The sequence below is a fragment of the Sus scrofa genome, chromosome 9 (genome assembly GCF_000003025.6).
Source record: "Sus scrofa isolate TJ Tabasco breed Duroc chromosome 9, Sscrofa11.1, whole genome shotgun sequence".
Taxonomy (NCBI): domain Eukaryota; kingdom Metazoa; phylum Chordata; class Mammalia; order Artiodactyla; family Suidae; genus Sus; species Sus scrofa.
This window is the reverse complement of record NC_010451.4, coordinates 31,015,571-31,034,037: the sequence shown is the minus strand read 5'-3', so window position 1 is coordinate 31,034,037 and position 18,467 is coordinate 31,015,571. Positions and strand designations below refer to the sequence as shown.

The 18,467-nt window shown below is 35.5% G+C and overlaps 1 protein-coding gene across 2 annotated transcripts in view; it reads right to left on the bottom strand.

The window, feature by feature from the left end:
* CNTN5 (contactin 5) overlaps positions 1–18,467 on the bottom strand; it is a 1,210,258-nt gene that overhangs the window by 435,823 nt on the left and 755,968 nt on the right. For both annotated transcript variants that reach the window (XM_003129801.6, XM_021102337.1), the window contains exon 4: positions 9,758–9,982. In XM_003129801.6, the coding sequence (XP_003129849.3) occupies positions 9,758–9,982 (225 nt within the window). The remainder of the gene's footprint in view (positions 1–9,757; positions 9,983–18,467) is intronic.

Below are 18,467 nucleotides of genomic sequence, written 5' to 3'. Positions count from 1 at the left end.
TTTTAAGAGATCGAAGAGCAAGGGTCTATGTTGAGCTTAGTCCTCAGCAAAGGGTAATCAAAATGCTTCTATGGATAATGAGATTGTTTTTTAAAATTCAACACCAACGAGGTATTATTATTATAGGCAAACTCGGACGGACAATTTGATACATGTTTCTGTAGTAATAGACTTCATCTATGGATACAAATAAATGCATTGCTTAAAGCAATATACTTGCATGTTGCAGCTTTTGGCTTGATGAGATCTGTAACTTGTCCAGACAGACTTTAAAACTTATATAAGATTAAATCATCACAAAGACCTTGATAACCAATAAATCTAAATTTTTATTTAACAAGGTAGAAATCTTTGAGATATTTGTGTAGTGGGCAGGTGCCATTGCACACAATGTTCATTTCTCCTAGGATTTTTTTTTATCAGACTTTTTATGAACAGATAAGATATCCATAGTTGCTTGAAAATACAATGCTAGTGGGTATTGTTTGTGAAATATCAGATTCACACTCAAGAGAGTCCTGTGGCATAGGCCGGCAGCTACAGCTCCGATTAGACCCCTAGCCTGGGAACCTCCATATGCCAAAAGTGAGGGCCTGAAAAGACAAAAGACAGAAAATAAAAAAGAGGGTCCTTTCTTTAGAAGAGGAATGTTTCATTGTTTTGGTTTAGAAATGATCTGTTATCATAAAAATGATATCTAAAATACTGATTAAAAGATCATATGTGCTATATTTTTATTACATGATTTAAAATATCAGCTGTCTTAATAACTAAAAGACAGTTTGGCTGAGGATTAAATTAGGCATTCTTTCTAATTTCACTAATGACTCTATAGATATTATTTCACTCTCTGGTTGTATTTAACATCATCATGGTGATATGTGAGTTTAGCCTCACTCCTAATGACTGGATTTTATGCTTATATAACAATAGGTCTCTTTCCTCCCCCTTAAATTTCAAGGATTTTCCTAGATATGTTTTGGTGTTAGTCATTTTGTATAATTTGCAGGTTCAAGACTATTTTTTTTCTTTCCCCATTGTTTTGTTATTAAGATGTTTCTGCTTGTAAAATCTCTTCCAGCTTGGAGTTCCCGTCGTGACGCAGTGGTTAATGAATCCGACTAGGAACCATGAGGTTGTGGGTTTGGTCCCTGCCTTTGCTCAGTGGGTTAACGATCCAGTGTTGCTGTCAGCTGTGGTGTAGGTGCAGAGGTGGCTCGGATCCCACGTTGCTGTGGCTCTGGCGTAGGCCGGTGGCTACAGCTCCGATTCAACCCCTAGCCTGGGAACCTCCATATGCCACAGGAGCGGCCCAAAGAAATAGCAAAAAACAAAAAACAAAAAATCTCTTCCAGCTTGATATCATAAGAGGGCTGGTAACCAAGACAGCCAAGAGCTTGTGTTTTTGTTGTTGTTACTGTTGTTGATTTTTTTAAAATTTTATTTTTAGTAAGGTATAGTTGATTTATAACATTATATTAATTTCAGGTGTAGAGAATAGCAATTCAGTATTTTTACACATTATACTCCATTAAAATTTTTTATAAGATAATGGCTATAATTCCTTGTGCTATACAATATATCTTTGTTGCTGACTTATTTTATTCATAGTAGTTTGTATCTCTTAATCCTATACTCTAATTTCCCCCACCCCCCTTCACTCCCCTTCCACTCCCCTTTCATAACCACTAAGTTGTTTTTAATATCAGCGTCTGTTTCTGTTTTGCATATGCATTCATTTATACTCTTTTTCAGTTGTCACATATAACTGATATCGTACAGTATTTGTCTTTATCTGCCCATTTCACTAAGCATAATATACTTTAGGTCCATCAGTTGCTACAATTCCAGAATTTCATTGTTCTAGTTCTGCAAAAAATGTCATGGGTAATTTGGTAGGGGTTGCATTTGACCTGAAGCCACCATCACCCTAATACCAAAACCAAACAAAGATACTACCAAAAAGAAAAATTATATGCCAATAGCTTTGATGAATATAGATGCAAAAATTCTCAACAAAATTTTAGCCAACCAAATCCAACAACATATAAAAAAGATCATACACTACGACCAAGTGGGATTCATCCCAAGTTCACAAGGATGGTTCAACATATGCAAATCAATAAACATCATACACCACGTTAACAAAAGAAAAGTCAAAAACCACATGATTATCTCAATAGATGCAGAAAAGTCATTTGGCAAAATCCAACATTCATTCATGATAAAAACGCTTACCAAATTGGGTATAGAGGGAACATATCTTAACATAGTAAAAGCCATTTATGACAAATGCATAGACAATATAATACTCAACAGAGAAAAGCTGAAAGCCTTCCTGCTAAAATCTGGAACAGGACAAGAATGCCCACACTCACTTTTATTTTTTATTCAATATATTATTGGAAGTCCTAGCCACGGATATCAGACAAACCAAAGAAATAAAAGGTATCCAAATTGAAAGAGAAGAGGTAATCTCTTGAAATTTCTGCCACTTAATTATAGGCTACACAGATACTAACTTTCTTCCTGCCAAATTTTTTCTTTTTTTGCCTTTGTGCCTTTTCTAGGGCCACTTCCTGTGGCATATGGAGGTTCCCAGACTAGGGGTCTAATAGGAGCTGTAGCCGCTGGCTTACGCCAGAGCCACAGCAATGTGGGATCCGAGCCACATCTGTGACCTACACCACAGTTCACGGCAACGCGGGATCCTTAACCCACTGAGCAAGGCCAGGGATCCAACCTACAACCTCATGGTTCCTAGTCGGTGCCACTATAGGAACTCGTTTTTTGTTTTTTGGTTTTTTTTTTTTTGTCTTTTCCTGCCAAAATTTTTAAGTATCACCTTATCTGAGACTTCTACAACCAGGTTCCCTAGGGAAGCCTGGATTCATGGTGTTGGATCATTATGTTTTCAATTATTTCCTGGATCATGACCAAATATTATCATGGTTCCCTGGATTCTAAACTTGCCTTTCAGACTTAGATTCTTTTTCAAACAGTTACTTTTGTTTCCATTTTTCTCTTAGGTCTAATTGCACACCCCAACACTGTTTACCTACTGGTTAACTTTAATTAATGGCCCTGTCTAGCTTATACATGTAGCTAGGGCATACAGGCATTATAATCTAGAGGAAATATTAGCCTTTCATGTCCAATACAATTAAAACAAATTCACTTTTAATGGCCATTAATATATTTTATGTGATAATTTCCAAAAATTTTGAAATGTTTAATTAGAAATTGCATTTTATGATGACATTCACAGCTATGATGAGAGAACAACTTTTCACACTGAGCATATAAAATGAATTCTTAAAATATCCAAACCTTTCTTTAACTTTCCTTTTAACACTGAAATTTTTTTAATAAAAGCTAAGCATAAACTTTCATTATAAAACTTTCATTAATTCCTAAGAATTGAGGAGCATTACTTATTTAAAAAATGTTTCATGGATAGCAGTATTATGTTGTGCACATACTATAAATTGAGAGTCTAATAGATATTTTCATCATTTTTAATGTAGCTATAAAAGAAAGGTCAGATGATTCATAGATGCTATCACTTATGAGAATAATCAAAGTATTCCAACCCTATGTAACACTGAGAAGATGCTAAACCACTAGGCCACCCTGTCAACAGACGGAAGGCACTGTTTTTCCTTTCTTGTTATTTGTAATCCAAAATACACAGTTTATTTTAAAATTTTCAGACAAATATTCTATCATGGTGTAGAAATTCAGCCTAATTCAGATTTTAAATTCCTCAAGTGGATGTTTCTTTAATTAAATGATATTTGTTAAGCTCCTAGTAATCTTGCACTACTCTAAGTGCTGAAAGAGAAAAAAGGTGAGTATACAAGACGGTCTTTGCTCAAATGGCAGGCAGTTAATTAGAAAGAAAAGCATACTAATCGAAAGCAATAACAATAGCTCTAAAAATTAAGATTGAGATAAAAAGATAAAACTGCCAAGTTTCAATGAATAGTCATAAAATGGTAAGTTTTTTATTAAAAGATTATTTTTAAACTGAGAGAAACTAGAGTGATCTGATTTACATAGGAGTACATCATCCCAGTGAAGTACCTTTTTTCCTGCCCAGAAGGAATTCTTATTCTCCTAAAAGACCATTTAAATGTTTCATTTGATTCTCCAAAAAATTTATCAACAAAAGGTATTTTGAGGAAACAACAGAAAATTGTCAACACAGAGATCACTTTGAGTTATGATGCCACTGCCCCTGTGCCAAGTCTAATCTGGAAATAAGCTAAGTCAACAATGAAATTCAGCCAATGGTTTGTGGATATGAGGCAACAAATCTGGTAGGTTGCAGGAATCTTTCAGAAGTCAGAAGCCAGCAGTATATATTCCAAATATTGGATGGAATTGGAGTGTTATATAAATTGTAGGTTATGCTTATCATTGAGAGAAGTAAAGAGATTCAAAGTTATATACTTAAACTTAGTAAGAAATGATTTGCTTCAGCTACTTTTAAGAACCACAATTTTTTCTACTTGTAGCAATTGCAGTCTCTAATCTCAAAATGGACTTCACTAGTAAAAGCCTAAACTTTCTAGTCAGAGTCACTCTTAATCTAAACCATCTCCCTACAAAGAAGATAAAATATCTTAACCTAACCATTTCATCACATATAAAAGAATGAAATGCACCTACACTAAATTAAGTTTACTCCCACTAAAACCACAACAATAGCAAAAGAGATGAAGTCAAAGACTGATTTATTGCCTGTTCATTGACAAAGGGAGGAATAAGTAATTTCAGCAGTGGTTAATAGTCCTTGTCTACATTGCAAAAGTCAAAAACAGTACATGTGTTGTAGTCGTTTGAGGTGCTGACCCATAAGGGTTTTCAATTAACCTATATTATCACAAATTTTCCAATGTAAATATTAGTCATTAAAATCAATTAAATGTCATTCCTTGAATCTAAACAACTACTTTAGAGTAACTACTAAGAAGTCAGTTTTTTTAAACTGGATAATTCTTTTGGTCTATGGAACATTTGCACTGGTCCAATTTGAGGTGATGATAGTCATTATCCAAAATAGTAATACCACGTTGAAAGAAAAAGGACAATCTCTGATTGCTCACCTCCAGTGAGAAACACTGTCTTTCAGGTACTCTCCATTTCTCTTCTCCCCTTTTGGGGTCTACTTCAAAAATTTTTTATTTATTTTACTTCCCTGTGTCTATTTTACTTCAATCAAGTGTCAGCAACCAATTGTTGACTTTTCTTGAAGCCGTCTTATTTGCCTCTCTTGCTCTGACTTGCCCCTGCTCTTGGACATCAGCTTCATAGGGTTCTGAACTACCCTATGAAGGGGCCCACTGAGAATGACCTCTGGTAAACAGCCAATAAGTAACTAAGGCACTCAGGCCACCAACCTTAGTAGCTGAGGCGTGCTAACAATTATGTGAGATAAGTGAGCTCACACGTGTATCTGTACCTATTTGAGCCTTGAGAAAGACATAGAGACAGAGGACAAGTTGAACCACAACCAGCTTCCTGGCCCATAGAGCCTGTGAGATGATAAACATATAACTTCTGTTCATTTTGTTGATATCTTCACCATATTTCTCTATTTTCTACAAATCTTACAATATCATGATCTTAAAGTTTTCTTTATATGTTTCATCTATTTTATTTTTCTGTGTTATATTGTGATTATCTCAACATGTTGCTATTCTTTTTTAGGCAGGGAATCCCTATAGTCAGTCAAGATTTGCTTATTCAGGTCCTGATTAAGCATTCTTTGGAATGGAAGTCAGATGAAAGCCAGTCTTTTGTAACCCAATGCTGGAAATCATAGAGTCATTTTCCATTACTTTTGTCATAATCTTTTTTCCAGAAGCAGGTTACTAGCTCCAGCACACAGTGTTAGAAAAGGGATTACACTGTAAATCCCAGCAGGTAGGAATCACTGTGACTCATAGGTGTCATCCTATTAGTTTCATATTTTACATTTTAATATATAAAATAGCACACAGTTGAGATCATCTGTCATCCCTATCTGGATATCATTTTCCTGTTCTCATCCTCACTTTGTCCTCAGTGGTATGTACCATAGTTACCTGTTCTCTCAAATTCATGCATTAATGTATTATATACTATACATTACATATTTTTAAATTTTTATATAAATGACATCAGATTGTATGTAATATTCCATAAATTTCCTTATTTTCTAACTATTATATTTTGAGGTACATCCACTATATTTCATGAAGACATGCTCTACTCACCTTAACAGTTTTAACTTTTCAATGAATAAAAAACATAATTTTTGTTTCCATTCCCTTTCTGATGGACATGTGAGTTGTTTTCAGTTTTTTTCTATTAAACTTATATGAACATATTTTCATATTTCCTTGTGCATGTGTGGCAGAGTTTCTCCAGGTTGTATATAAAAAAGTAGAATTTTTATCCCAAATTACTCTGTAAACTACACTTTTATGTTTCTCCAAAAAATCTTAGCTCTATCTGGGATGCTTCTGGACTTAACTCTGAGCAGGAGTGGGATGACTTCTATTCAGACTCCGTTAGCTTTCTCGTTTTTCACAAGATCATGTCAAACTCAGCTTTATTCTCTATTAAGGCTAAAGGGAATTACCTGACAAAAGCCATATGTCAGGCTCTTGTCAGAGAGAACAAACTGAAAGTCACATCTAGCCAAGCTCTATCAACTGCTCAGATGTAAAAACAACAGTTATGGAAGATTACTTGGAAAATACTCAGACTACCCATTCTTCCTGATAGTCTAACTATGGATTAAACTAGAGCAGCAGAGGACTTACACTATATCAAACTGGCTCCTAGAGCCTTGCAACTTAGAGTGTGGTCCACAGACCAGTAGCATAAGCACTTACCTGGAAGGTTTTTTTTTTTTTATGAATGCAGATTATATGGCTCTACCTCCTGAGCTATTGAAAGGAGATATATTTTAACAACATACTCAAGTGATTATGTGCCTATTAAAGATTAAAGGAAGACTACAGTTTTAGATAATTCTAATTTTCATCTGCCTTTACTGAAGCAGACAAAACTTATTGCTATGCACACAATGAGAATAATGTTCAGGTCACTGCCCATTTCATCAAACAATAAACTGTTAATGAGAACACACCAGAAAAATTTGTCTGATCTTAGTGTCAGAATGTGTAATTGACTTTCTTTTTCCTTAACTAATTAACCAAAATGAGCCTAACCTATAACTGGTGTATTGACATTTACAGTAGACAGTGAATTAATCTCAAGCTGGACTCCACTTTATGTCCTGATATATGCAGTTTCCTTCACTTTCATGTGCTTTAATTCATATTTTCTAGAGGTATTTTATGTATCATTGTGAACCACATTAACTTATGTTTAGAGCAAGAGAATAAAGGTGTACTAGAACTCTACTGGTACCAAATTATACCAAAAACAATAATGTCTCACAGTTTTGATCACTCAATATATTATATCTTTGTATCACCCCATAAAATAATGAATGATGCCTAAGGAACACAAATTCCAACACATATCTGCCTGATGAATATGACATTAGAGTTAATGTCATGGATTTTTTTTTAGAGAAATCATTTTTTAGAGCAGTTTTAGATTTACAACGAAACTGAGAGGGAGGTGGAAATTTCTCATCTGCTTTCCATCCTCAGCATGCACACATCTCCCATTACCAACATCACTCACCAGAATGGTATATTTTTACCAAAAACGAACCTATATTAACACATCATAATCATCGAAAGTCACAGTTTATGTTAGGGTACACTCTTGGTGGTGTGCATTCTATAGACTTGGACAAATGTGTAAGGACATATATCCATCATTATGATATCATTCACTGCCTTAAAAATCTTCTGTGCTCTGCTTATCCATCTCTCCCATATGGTAAGAGTATGCTCAATTATAAGAAACTGCCAAACTGTCTTCCAAAGAGGCTGTACCACTTTGTATTCCCATTAGCAAGATATGAGAGGTCCTGTCCCACATCCTCCACAGCATTTGGTGCTTTCAGTGTTCTGGATTTTGGCTATTCTAATAAGTGTGTAGTGGTATCTCATCGCTGTAATTTGCATTTCCATGATGCCATAGGATGCGGTGTGTCTTTTCATATGATTATTTGCCACCTGTTAATCATTTTTGATGGGATGTCTGTGAAGGTCTTTGGGCCACTTTAACCTCATGTTGTTTGATTTCTTCTGTTGATTTTTAAAATTACTTTGTATATCTTGAATAATAGTATTTATGAGATATGCCTTTTGAAAATATTTTCATCAAGGCTGTGTGTTGTCTCCTAATTCTCTTTACATTTTTTCACAGAACATATGAAAATTTAAAAACATAAGTTCTTTGAAAAATAAAACACTTTAAGGAACTAACACCATACTTAAATAAAATTTAATGCCAACACTATGACATGATACTCCTTATGACAATAATTGGTGTAATCATGAAGCATGAGTTTGCTTGTGCTTGGTATACCATAATCTAATTTGACATTTCTAGGATTCTTCCAAGTAGTTTAGTTCTTGCAAAATGTTTCTCTGACTGTTTAGTTCTTTATCAATCATAATTGAAATATAGCCCAATGTATATTGTCCTTAAAATCAGTAAATACATGAATGAAATTGGTTACTTATTAGAAGTGTGACCTTTTCAAAGTTTGACAGCCCTTGAGTTTCCATTTCCAAAGAAGGCAGTAAGGATATCCATATGATATGCTTGTTGAAAATATTATTGATATAATCTAGGCAAAAGAGATTGGCAAAGAGCCTGGTAATAATCAAGTCATAGCACTTATCTTGGTTAATTAACCTTATGTTGTTTGTTGATAATAAAAAAAAGACAAAGAGAACATTTAGAAAAATGTTGTTCAAACAAAAATATTAACAGCTGCACAGTCATCCTTAATTTAACTGATATCTTAGTATTCGGCATTTGGATTATTTCTTGTTTTCCAAGCATAAATAATGCTAAGTGTATGTTTATAATTCTCTGTGCATTATTTATTATTTCCTTATGCAGAACACATTTTTGTAATGAAATATGGGACTGAAGGATATGACTATTTTGAGGCTCTTGATATTTATTGTCAAATTACCCATCAGAAATTTTATATATTTGCTTTCAATATATGAATTTAATCTTAATCCTAAATCAAAACTGGAGTCAGGCATAATTAACTACATTAACTTTTTTGGAAACATGTGTGGAACAGAAGCCTAATTTACAGCCATGAGGGTCTTAACATTTTCCTCAGCTTCCCTAAACTTTTGACAGGTTTCATCCTGACTATGATCCTCTAACCTCCATTTTCTTAGTGCATTTACTTTAGAAACTTGCATCTATAGGTTTCTTCTTTGCCTCTGTGAGAGGTAAATCTTCACCCAATCCCTTGCCAGGTTTAAAACCCAAGAATGTCTTTCTCAAGGACCTGGGAGCCATTTTATTTGAAATAAAATCATCAAGAAAGAGAAGGTCTCTATTGCCCAGATGGTAAGAGGCTAACTTCAATAAGCACCAATTAGTATACATAGACAGCCTAAATACATTGACCAAACTCTTCTCAATGTTCTCCACTTTTCCAATTCTTAAACATTTACTTTGTTTCAGAGGAGTTGAGTTTAATCTTTCTCCTCTATTGCAATCGGCTTAATTTCTATTACAGTAATTTCCAATAAACTCTTCCTTGCTTGTTTAACCCCAACAGGTGCAATTTTCCTTTGACACTTACCGTCTTGTTTGAAGGCATCTGAGGAATGATAAAGATTGATGGGAGAATAATAATGTTGAGCTGATGCCCCTCGCCAGCTTGGTGAAGAAACACTCAGTGTTCCTAATGAAGGATTGCTGTATCGTGGTCTGGTCTTGGAACCATAGAGGGATGAAGATGAACTTTTCTTAATTCTTATCAAAGCAGCATATGAAGTAGGGAGACCAGGAAGAGCTCCAGAATATTCTGTAAAAAATAATAATAAAAAGTAAATTCTGAGGAGAGAGTTTTTTGTTGTTATGAAAAATTTTCTTCTGAAGACATTGTTGAAATTGTCCCTTGGAGATGTAACCAAATGCTAATTACAGTGTGAGTGGAAAAAGTAAAAGATTACATATATATTTTAAAATATTTTCTGAAAATTCTACTAGTTATAAAGTTGGGATTCTGCAATAAAGAAAGACTGAAAGAAAAAAGACATGAGGAAGGAAAGAAAAAGGAAAGGAAAGGAAAAGGGGAAGGAAAAAACAAAAAGGGAATGAAGGAAGAAAGAATGTAACCCATCCAAATTTTAATTATTTTCTTTTCAAGACTATTTGGGAATTAAATTTTTTTTTGCTTTTATATTAAAATATCCATCCACATACATTAAATTAGTTCCTTATTATTCAAAAATGAGAAAAGGGGGGGAAACAGCATTATCAATTACATTCTACAAATATAGTTTGCATCTTAATCACCTTAAAATTTGTTATTAATAGGAAATGTGTCTAATGAAGCATATATATTTTGACTAGGCTGTAAGCTATGCCTCATGTTCTTACAAAGATCATATTCACTACTGAATACAAAAAATATTGGATGGATTTTTTCTGTAGATTTTTTCATATATAATCTACATAATGATATTGTGAGGTAGAAATACTACTGCAAAATTCCTACTTTTATTGAATACTGAGAAATGTATTACCTATATTTTACTTTAATATCCAAGATTTTCATTAGAAAGATATGTATAGTGTCTGAAAAAGATTGCACTAACCTTCTTTTATGACCACAAGGAAGTCAGTTTGGTATATAGACCAAAGATTTAAAATGGGAACTAATTATGATAGAGTCTAAAAAACAATTAGGAATTGGAGTTTTTCTAAGTCTAATATCAATTGAATGTGACAATTTGTTGATCTTGGAAATACTTTTAGGAGTCAGATATTTCTATTCAGGATATTTGATGTTTCAATTAAATTTAATTTTGCTGCTAATTTAATTTTGGATAAAAATAATTTATATTTGTGAGTAAGCTTTCTCACAATTATTATTTAGAATCATTATCCTGTCTCATAGAGATATTTTGGAACGCATGAAACATTTCTGTGATTTGAAAATAACACTTTAGGTGTTAGGCATCAAATTAAATTGAACATTTACTGTTCTGTGAAATTGTAAATATGATTTCTCTGAAACCCAAAGGTGTATTTTTAGATGCACTCCACCTTTAAAATGAGCAGGATATGCGTAGTGCAAACCCATCAGGAACTGTTAAGAGATTCATGTCCTTTAGTCTTTGTGTTCAACCACAAGTCTAGTAAAGGTGGATCAATTTTAACTGAAAATAGCTAAGCTCTCCTGGGCAAACTATATAAGAATAGATTATGGGTAGACGTAAAATCTCCTTTAAAACCTGAAATTAAAGGCAAGTTCTAGCACCTTCAGGTGTAAGGTAATGAAAAGAGAATGAGTTTTCCTTTAAGGTAGTTTGTAGTTTTAGTCTCTGAACCTATTCATTTCTCTGTGCAGTCTGCTGTTTTGTGTTTTAGTTGCCTACCTTGCTCATATATAAAAATAAAAAAATAACTATCCCATGCTAGTGTTAAAAATTAAAATGGAGTATGAGAATGTGGTTTATAGTTTTTAAAGCTAGATAAGGATAATCAAAGGAAAACGAGAAGAGCCATAATGAGTTTCAAAAAAAAAGAAAAAGATCATCAATCATCACAGTTATATAACTCACATATGTGAAAAAAATATATATATACATATATATATGAACAAAATACATACTGTCCAAGTAGTATAATAATAGGCTTATGCAATTAGAGATGAGCCAAATCCTAATTTGGCTGTGTGCTTCACAACAGGGCTTCATTTGTTATGTAATCAGTTGCATCTGTCGCAGTGGAGATGACTTTTTCATCAAGTAAATCCAAAGCTGTTACTAGAAATCTGACGATTTAGTCATTCATTCACGTATTTAAAAAACATGTAGTGAGAACTTAGTAGGGGATAAATGATAGGAATACAAGGATGAACAAGATATAGTTGGCCCTCCACATCTGCACATTATGTATCCAGAGATTCAACCAAGCGCAAGTTGAAAATATTTGGGGAAAATTTTTCCAGGTAGTTCCAAAAAGCAAAACTTGAATTTGGAGTTCCCATCGTGGCTCACTGGTTAACAAACCCGACTAGCATCCACTGGCCTCAGTGGGTTAAGTATCCAGTGTTGCTGTAAGCTGTGGTGTAGGCCAGCGGCTACAGGTCTGATTCAACCCCTAGCCTGGGAACTTACATGGGCCATGGCTGTGGCCCTAAAAAGACAAAAGACAAGAAAAAACAAACACACACAAAAAACACAACTTGAATTTGCTACATTTCAGCTACCATTTGTATAGCAACTATTTACATATCATTTACATAGTATTAGGTATTATTAGTAATCTAGAGATGATTCAAAGTATTTAGGAGGATGTTATGTGGTATTTGCAAATACTGAGCCATTTTACTTAAGTGACTTGAGCATCTTTGGATCTTAGTATCCACAGGGATCCTGGAACCATTTCCCTGTGGATTCTGAGAGAAAATTATATTTCATCAGCCTTCAAGGAGCTTATGATCTAGTGGAAAAGAAAGATAATCATGTGTGCAACTTTAATCCAATGTGAGAGAAAAGTAAATTCAGGAACATGTGGGTTCTTATCACAGCTAGAAAATCCTCTAATTTTCAGATGAAACTCTGAACTGAGCCCTGAAAACCCATTAGCGATTATCTCAGCAAAACTCTGTGTAGGGCAGGGAAACTTTCTATACAAAGGGGAAAAGAAAGTATATGAAAACCTGAAGAGGAAAGGCATTATGGCATATTTGTTAAATGAAAATAGTCTGAAGCTCAGGATGTGAGGAAGACGGGTGAGAGAAGAGACAAGGCTGGATAGGATAATTAAGCAGGGAACCAATGATGAAATGCCTAGTGTGTCATGCTCAAATGGAAGGAGAGCAATATAAGCGATAGGTTCCCAGGAGGATGGAGAGAGACCCCCACCCCCCCCGAATGCAGCTGTTCACCTTGGAGACCTGCTGCAGACATGGGTACTGCCAGCACAAAATCTACACCCTTTCTCAGAATGTGGATGCTCCAGTTGGGCAGCAAGAAACAATGGCCTGTGGAAAACAACTGCCTGCATAGATTAACTACCTAGAAGGATTAACTGCCCTCTGTCATGGGACTCAACCCCCTACTCCTCCCCTGACCTTCCCCTCCTCCTTCTTCATCATTCCTGCCCCAAGTTCCCACCACAGATCCTTTATAAGCCTAGCACCTCCTCACAGTCAGAGCTGGCACCATCGTGAGCTCAGCCATCCCCCTCTGATGCCTTAATAAACTTTCTTGCTTTACTAACTTTGCATTCCTCCATCAGCAAACCTAACGATAAGTTTTTAGAAGATCACTCTGGGGAGTTCCTGCTGTGGTGCAGCAAGTTAAGGATCTGGGGCTGTCTCTGGGGTGGTGCAGGTTCAATCCCCCAGCCAATGCAGTGGGTTAAAGATCTGACATTGTCTCTGCTGCAGCATAGTTGCAGCTGCAGCTCAGATCCAGTCTTTGGCCAGGGAACTTCCATTTGCCTTGGGTGCACCCCCCCCCCAAATCATTTAGACCAAGACAAAAGGAAAAAAAAAAGGCTACTCTCAAGAGCCTAAAACTATAATAAAGACAAAGACTAGTCAGAAAATGAGAAGGTGATCATCTGTATGGGAATAAAATCAATAAAATTACTGACTGATTAAATTGTAAGTAAGGAAGAGAAAGTAAGAAACTGAGATTGGTCAATGCTACTAGAAGATGGAGAACAATACGGAAAAGGCATGTGCTTGAAATGAAAGCTCAGTAATTAAGTTTGGGTCAAGTAGAGAGCTAGAGATACTTCTAGCACATTCATGTTGATTATAAAATTCTGTAACCATAAGGGCTTATGAGAGATTATTAAATAGTAACCAAAGAGGTGGTTTTAAATACTATAAAAAAATGAGAAATGAAATAGGTTGTACAAAAAATAAAATGTTAAAAATGGTAATCTGAAGAGCACCAGTATTTCAAACAAAAACAGAAATAGTGGAGCCTAGGAAGGAAGAGGAAAAGTAGAAAAGTGGGATGTCACTGAAGGAAAGGGAAGAGAGTCTTTCAACTCAGATGGCAGGGCAGATGACTGTCAAAGATCAGTGCAACTCATACTGAGTGAAATAGAAAGAGAAAGACAAATATCATATGATATCACTTTTAACTGGAATCTAATATACAGCACAAATGAATGTTTCCACAGAAAAGAAAATTACAGACTTAGAGAATAGACTTGTGGCTTCCCTGGGGGGAGAAGCAGGGAGTGGGAGGGATGGGGAGCTTGGAGTTAATGGAGGCAAACTATTGCTCTTGGAATGGATTTACAATGAGATCCTGCTGTGTAGCATTGAGAACTATGTCTAGATACTTAACATCGAAACACAACAATGGGAGGAAGAGGTATATATACGTGTACATGTAACTTGGGGATGCTGTACAGCGGGGAAAGAAAAAATCAGTGCGGAGAGGCTGTCCCTGCAGAGTGGGGATGCCTAGCAGTCTTTAAGCTGCCCTACTGCACCACCTCAAATGCACAGTGGATGTGAAAGTGGGGTCAGGGCCAGCAGATGAAGAGGATGTTCCAAGCTTTGGAGAGAGTTGACCTATTGCAATGTCATTTCCATTGCATTAGACATAAAGAATCTAGCCTTAGCTGGAAGCTTCCATTAGTCTCTTCATCTGAGCATAATTGACTATTAATTCTGAGGTCTCACTTTTGCACAGACATGGGAATTTTTAATTCTTCTACCTGATAACCTCTTAGCTGCCCAGTCCTTTTTTTTCTTTCATGACATCTCTGATTTTCCCATTCTGCTATCCCAGATCTGGGGATCCTCAGCTCTGGAATATAGATATATTAGCATAAATATATGAGGGTAATGATGTTTCAATTACAGGACTTTTAAATCTGTATCTTTTCTTCTGTCTTTAAGTTCCACACCTTCTTGGACTTCCTGATGATGTGCTCCCTCTTTCATTGAGAAAGTAGAAGCAATCCCAAAGAAATGGTCACTCACATGCTCCCACTGCCTGTATGTACACTCATATACTCTGTCTTCCCTGATATGCTATGTATAAACTGTGCATCTATTAAAGGCCAGTTGTGTGCATTGAATCCCATCCCATCCCATCTTCACTGAAGGATATTATTCTAAAAAATCCACTGATTTGTCTTTCAGCATCAACTGTTGTCTCCCTGTTAGATCATTCCCATAACTGTACAGAAAATCCTCTAACTTCAAAAAGTTCACCTTGACCTTACCATTCCTTCTATTTATTTTCCTTTACAGCAAGACTTCTTGCAAAGAGCTATGGATAGTCATTGTGTTCAATTCCTTTCCACTCATTCTCCCTTGAGCCTGTTCCTAGCTGCCTTGCCTGTACCATTTCACAATAATGACTCTTCAAAGTTAACAATGGTCAGGTCATTGATAAAACTAAGGACCGATTATCCACTCTATTACAACTATCACCTACCACCTTTATCCCACACAGTTAATGGATTCCTTTTTCCTTCAAACATTTTCTTCATGTGATTCCAGGATATTATAATCTCATGTTTTTATTCCCATTTCACTGGCCACTCCTTATTTCATTTCCTAGTTCTTCTTTGTCTCTCCAACTTCTAAATGTTGGTGTATATATTAAAATAATCACCATTTACCCAGATCTTAAATGATCTTGTTCATGAACATGAACTCCCAGATCAAGTTCAATTTTACTCTAATCTCATTTACTTGGACCCAGCTCTAGGTCTTTGATAGTCCAATATTTTCCTAGGCTCATTCTAACTCTGACTTCTAGGTAATATCTCTTTACTAATTATCCTTTTGTGATTCTGCTTCAGCTCTTAAAAATTTCCTAACTTCTGCCCTAAAAGGCATCTCCCAAGATTGATCATTTGGTAAATATTACTCAGGGCTCAGAATCTGCTTTTAGTCATTATTTCAAAGGCTATCATTGAAGAAATAGGAGAGTAGCTTGGGTCTAAATTCAGAGCCCTGTATTTCAAAGAGGCTTAGTGAAATATAAATGCTAAGTGACACTCTGATAGCCTCTGGACTATATTCCTTCCACACATAACTCCTTGCTTGTTTTCAGCAAACTCAAACATCCTTTTCTCCCAAATTCATTCCTTTTTTCATTCAGCATTCTTTGACTCTGTGAACATTTCTTTGAATTCAACATTTTGAATCTCTGCTGTGTGTAGGAATTGGAGATAGTGCAAGTAAATCACAAGTGGTTCCTGCTTTCGAGGAATTTATAATCTAGGAGTACAGGTAGAGAATTACCCATGGGTAAAATATTAGTAGAGGAATATTAAACAAAATAATTCTTAAAATACATAAAACCAAAAAAAATGATATATTGAGGAAAAGGAAAAGAAATCAGAGTGCTTTGTTGAAACTTGACATCTTTTTTTTTTTTTTTTTCCTTTTTCTTTTTTACTGTGCTGACATCATGACACAGTTCCTGGGAAGAAAATCTCTACTCCTGCCTCTTGTGTATACATCTTCCTCCTACATCTTGGCTACTCATTTTACTGATTGAGAATTTTCAATGAGAATACCTCTGTCAGTAAACACCTTTGCAACATAGGCTCCAAAGTTAGATGGCCTCATTTAATCTGGACTCTACCACCTAGCAGCTCTATGGCTTTGGGCAAGACATGAATAGCTCTATGCCCAAGTTTCCTTGCTTTTAGAATGGTGACAACAATAGCACTTTCCTCATAGCTTTTTGTAGAGATTAAATAAGTTAATACATATAAAGCACTTAGAAGTTTAGGAGTTCCCTTCATGGTTCAGCGGTTAACAAACCCACTATGATCCACGAGGATACGGGTTCGATCCCTGGCCTCAATCAGTGGGTTAGGGATCCTGTTTTGCCATTAGCTGTGGTGTAGGTCACAGACATGACTTGGATCAAATGTTTCTATGTTGTGGCATAGACCAGAGGCTAGAGCTCCTATTTGACCCCTGGCCAAGGAACCTCCATGTGTTGTGAGTATGGCCCTAAAAAGCCAAAACAGAAGTTTAGAACTTTATCTGGCTCACAGTAAGAACTCAAAATAAAATCTGCACTTTAGTTAACACCCTGTACTACTCTCTTGCAGACATAATTTTTCCAATTTTATTAAGATATAATTGACATACAGCCCTGAATAAGTTTAAGGTGTACAACATAAGGATTTAACTTACATACAGCATGAAATGATGAACACAACAAGTTCAGTAACACCCATTATCTCACATGGATACATCAAATAAACAGAAAAAATTTTTTTTTTTGTCTTTTCTAGGGCCACACTGAGCCGCATCTGCGACCTACACCACAGTTCACGGCAACACCGGATCTTTAACCCACTGAGCGAAGCCAGGGATTGAACCCCCACCTCATGGTTCCTCGTCGGATTCATTTCCACTGTGCCACGACAGGAACTCCAACAGAAAAAAATTTTTTTCCTCTTGATGAGAACTCTTGGGATGTACTGTCAAAACTACTTTCATTTATAACAGAGCAGTATTTATTATGTTTATCATTTGTACATCACATCTCTAGTATTTATTTATCTTATAAGTGGAGTTTGAACCTTTTGACCACCTTCATCCAATTTGCCCTCCCCCACCCCACTACCTCTGAGCTTCTATGGTTAGTTGGTTTTGAAGTATAATTGACTTATAATACTGTTAGTTCTTAGAACCCAACTTAGTGATTTAATTTTTCTATACAGTTCAAAATGCTTACCATGATAAATCTAGTTGTCATCTATCATCATACAATGATAACACATAACTATTGACTATGTTCCCCACATGGTTTATTTCATACCTGTGACACCTTTATCTTGCAAGTTTGTTCCACTTAATCTCCTCACCTGTTTCTCTCCTCTCCCTATTTCCCCTCTGCTCTGGAAATCACTCATTTTTGTTCTCTGTACTGTGTTTCTATTTGGGTACGTTTGATCTTTTTTGTTTGTTTGTTCATTTGGATTCTACAAATAAGTGAAATGTCTTTCTCTGTTTGACTTATTTCACTTAGCATTATACCCTCTAGGCCCACCCACATTGTCACAAATAGCAAGATTCCATTCTTTTCTATGGATGAGTAATTATCTATCTATCTATCTATCTATCTATCTATCTATCTATCTATCCATCCATCCATCCATCCATCCATCCATCCATCTATCTATCTACCTACCTATCTATCTTAAATCTTCTTTATCTATTCATCTATTGATGGGCACTTCCATATCTTGGTTATTGTAAATAACTCTTGTAAACATAAGGATGTACATATTTTTTCAATTTAGTGTTCCAAGTGGCAGCACTAATC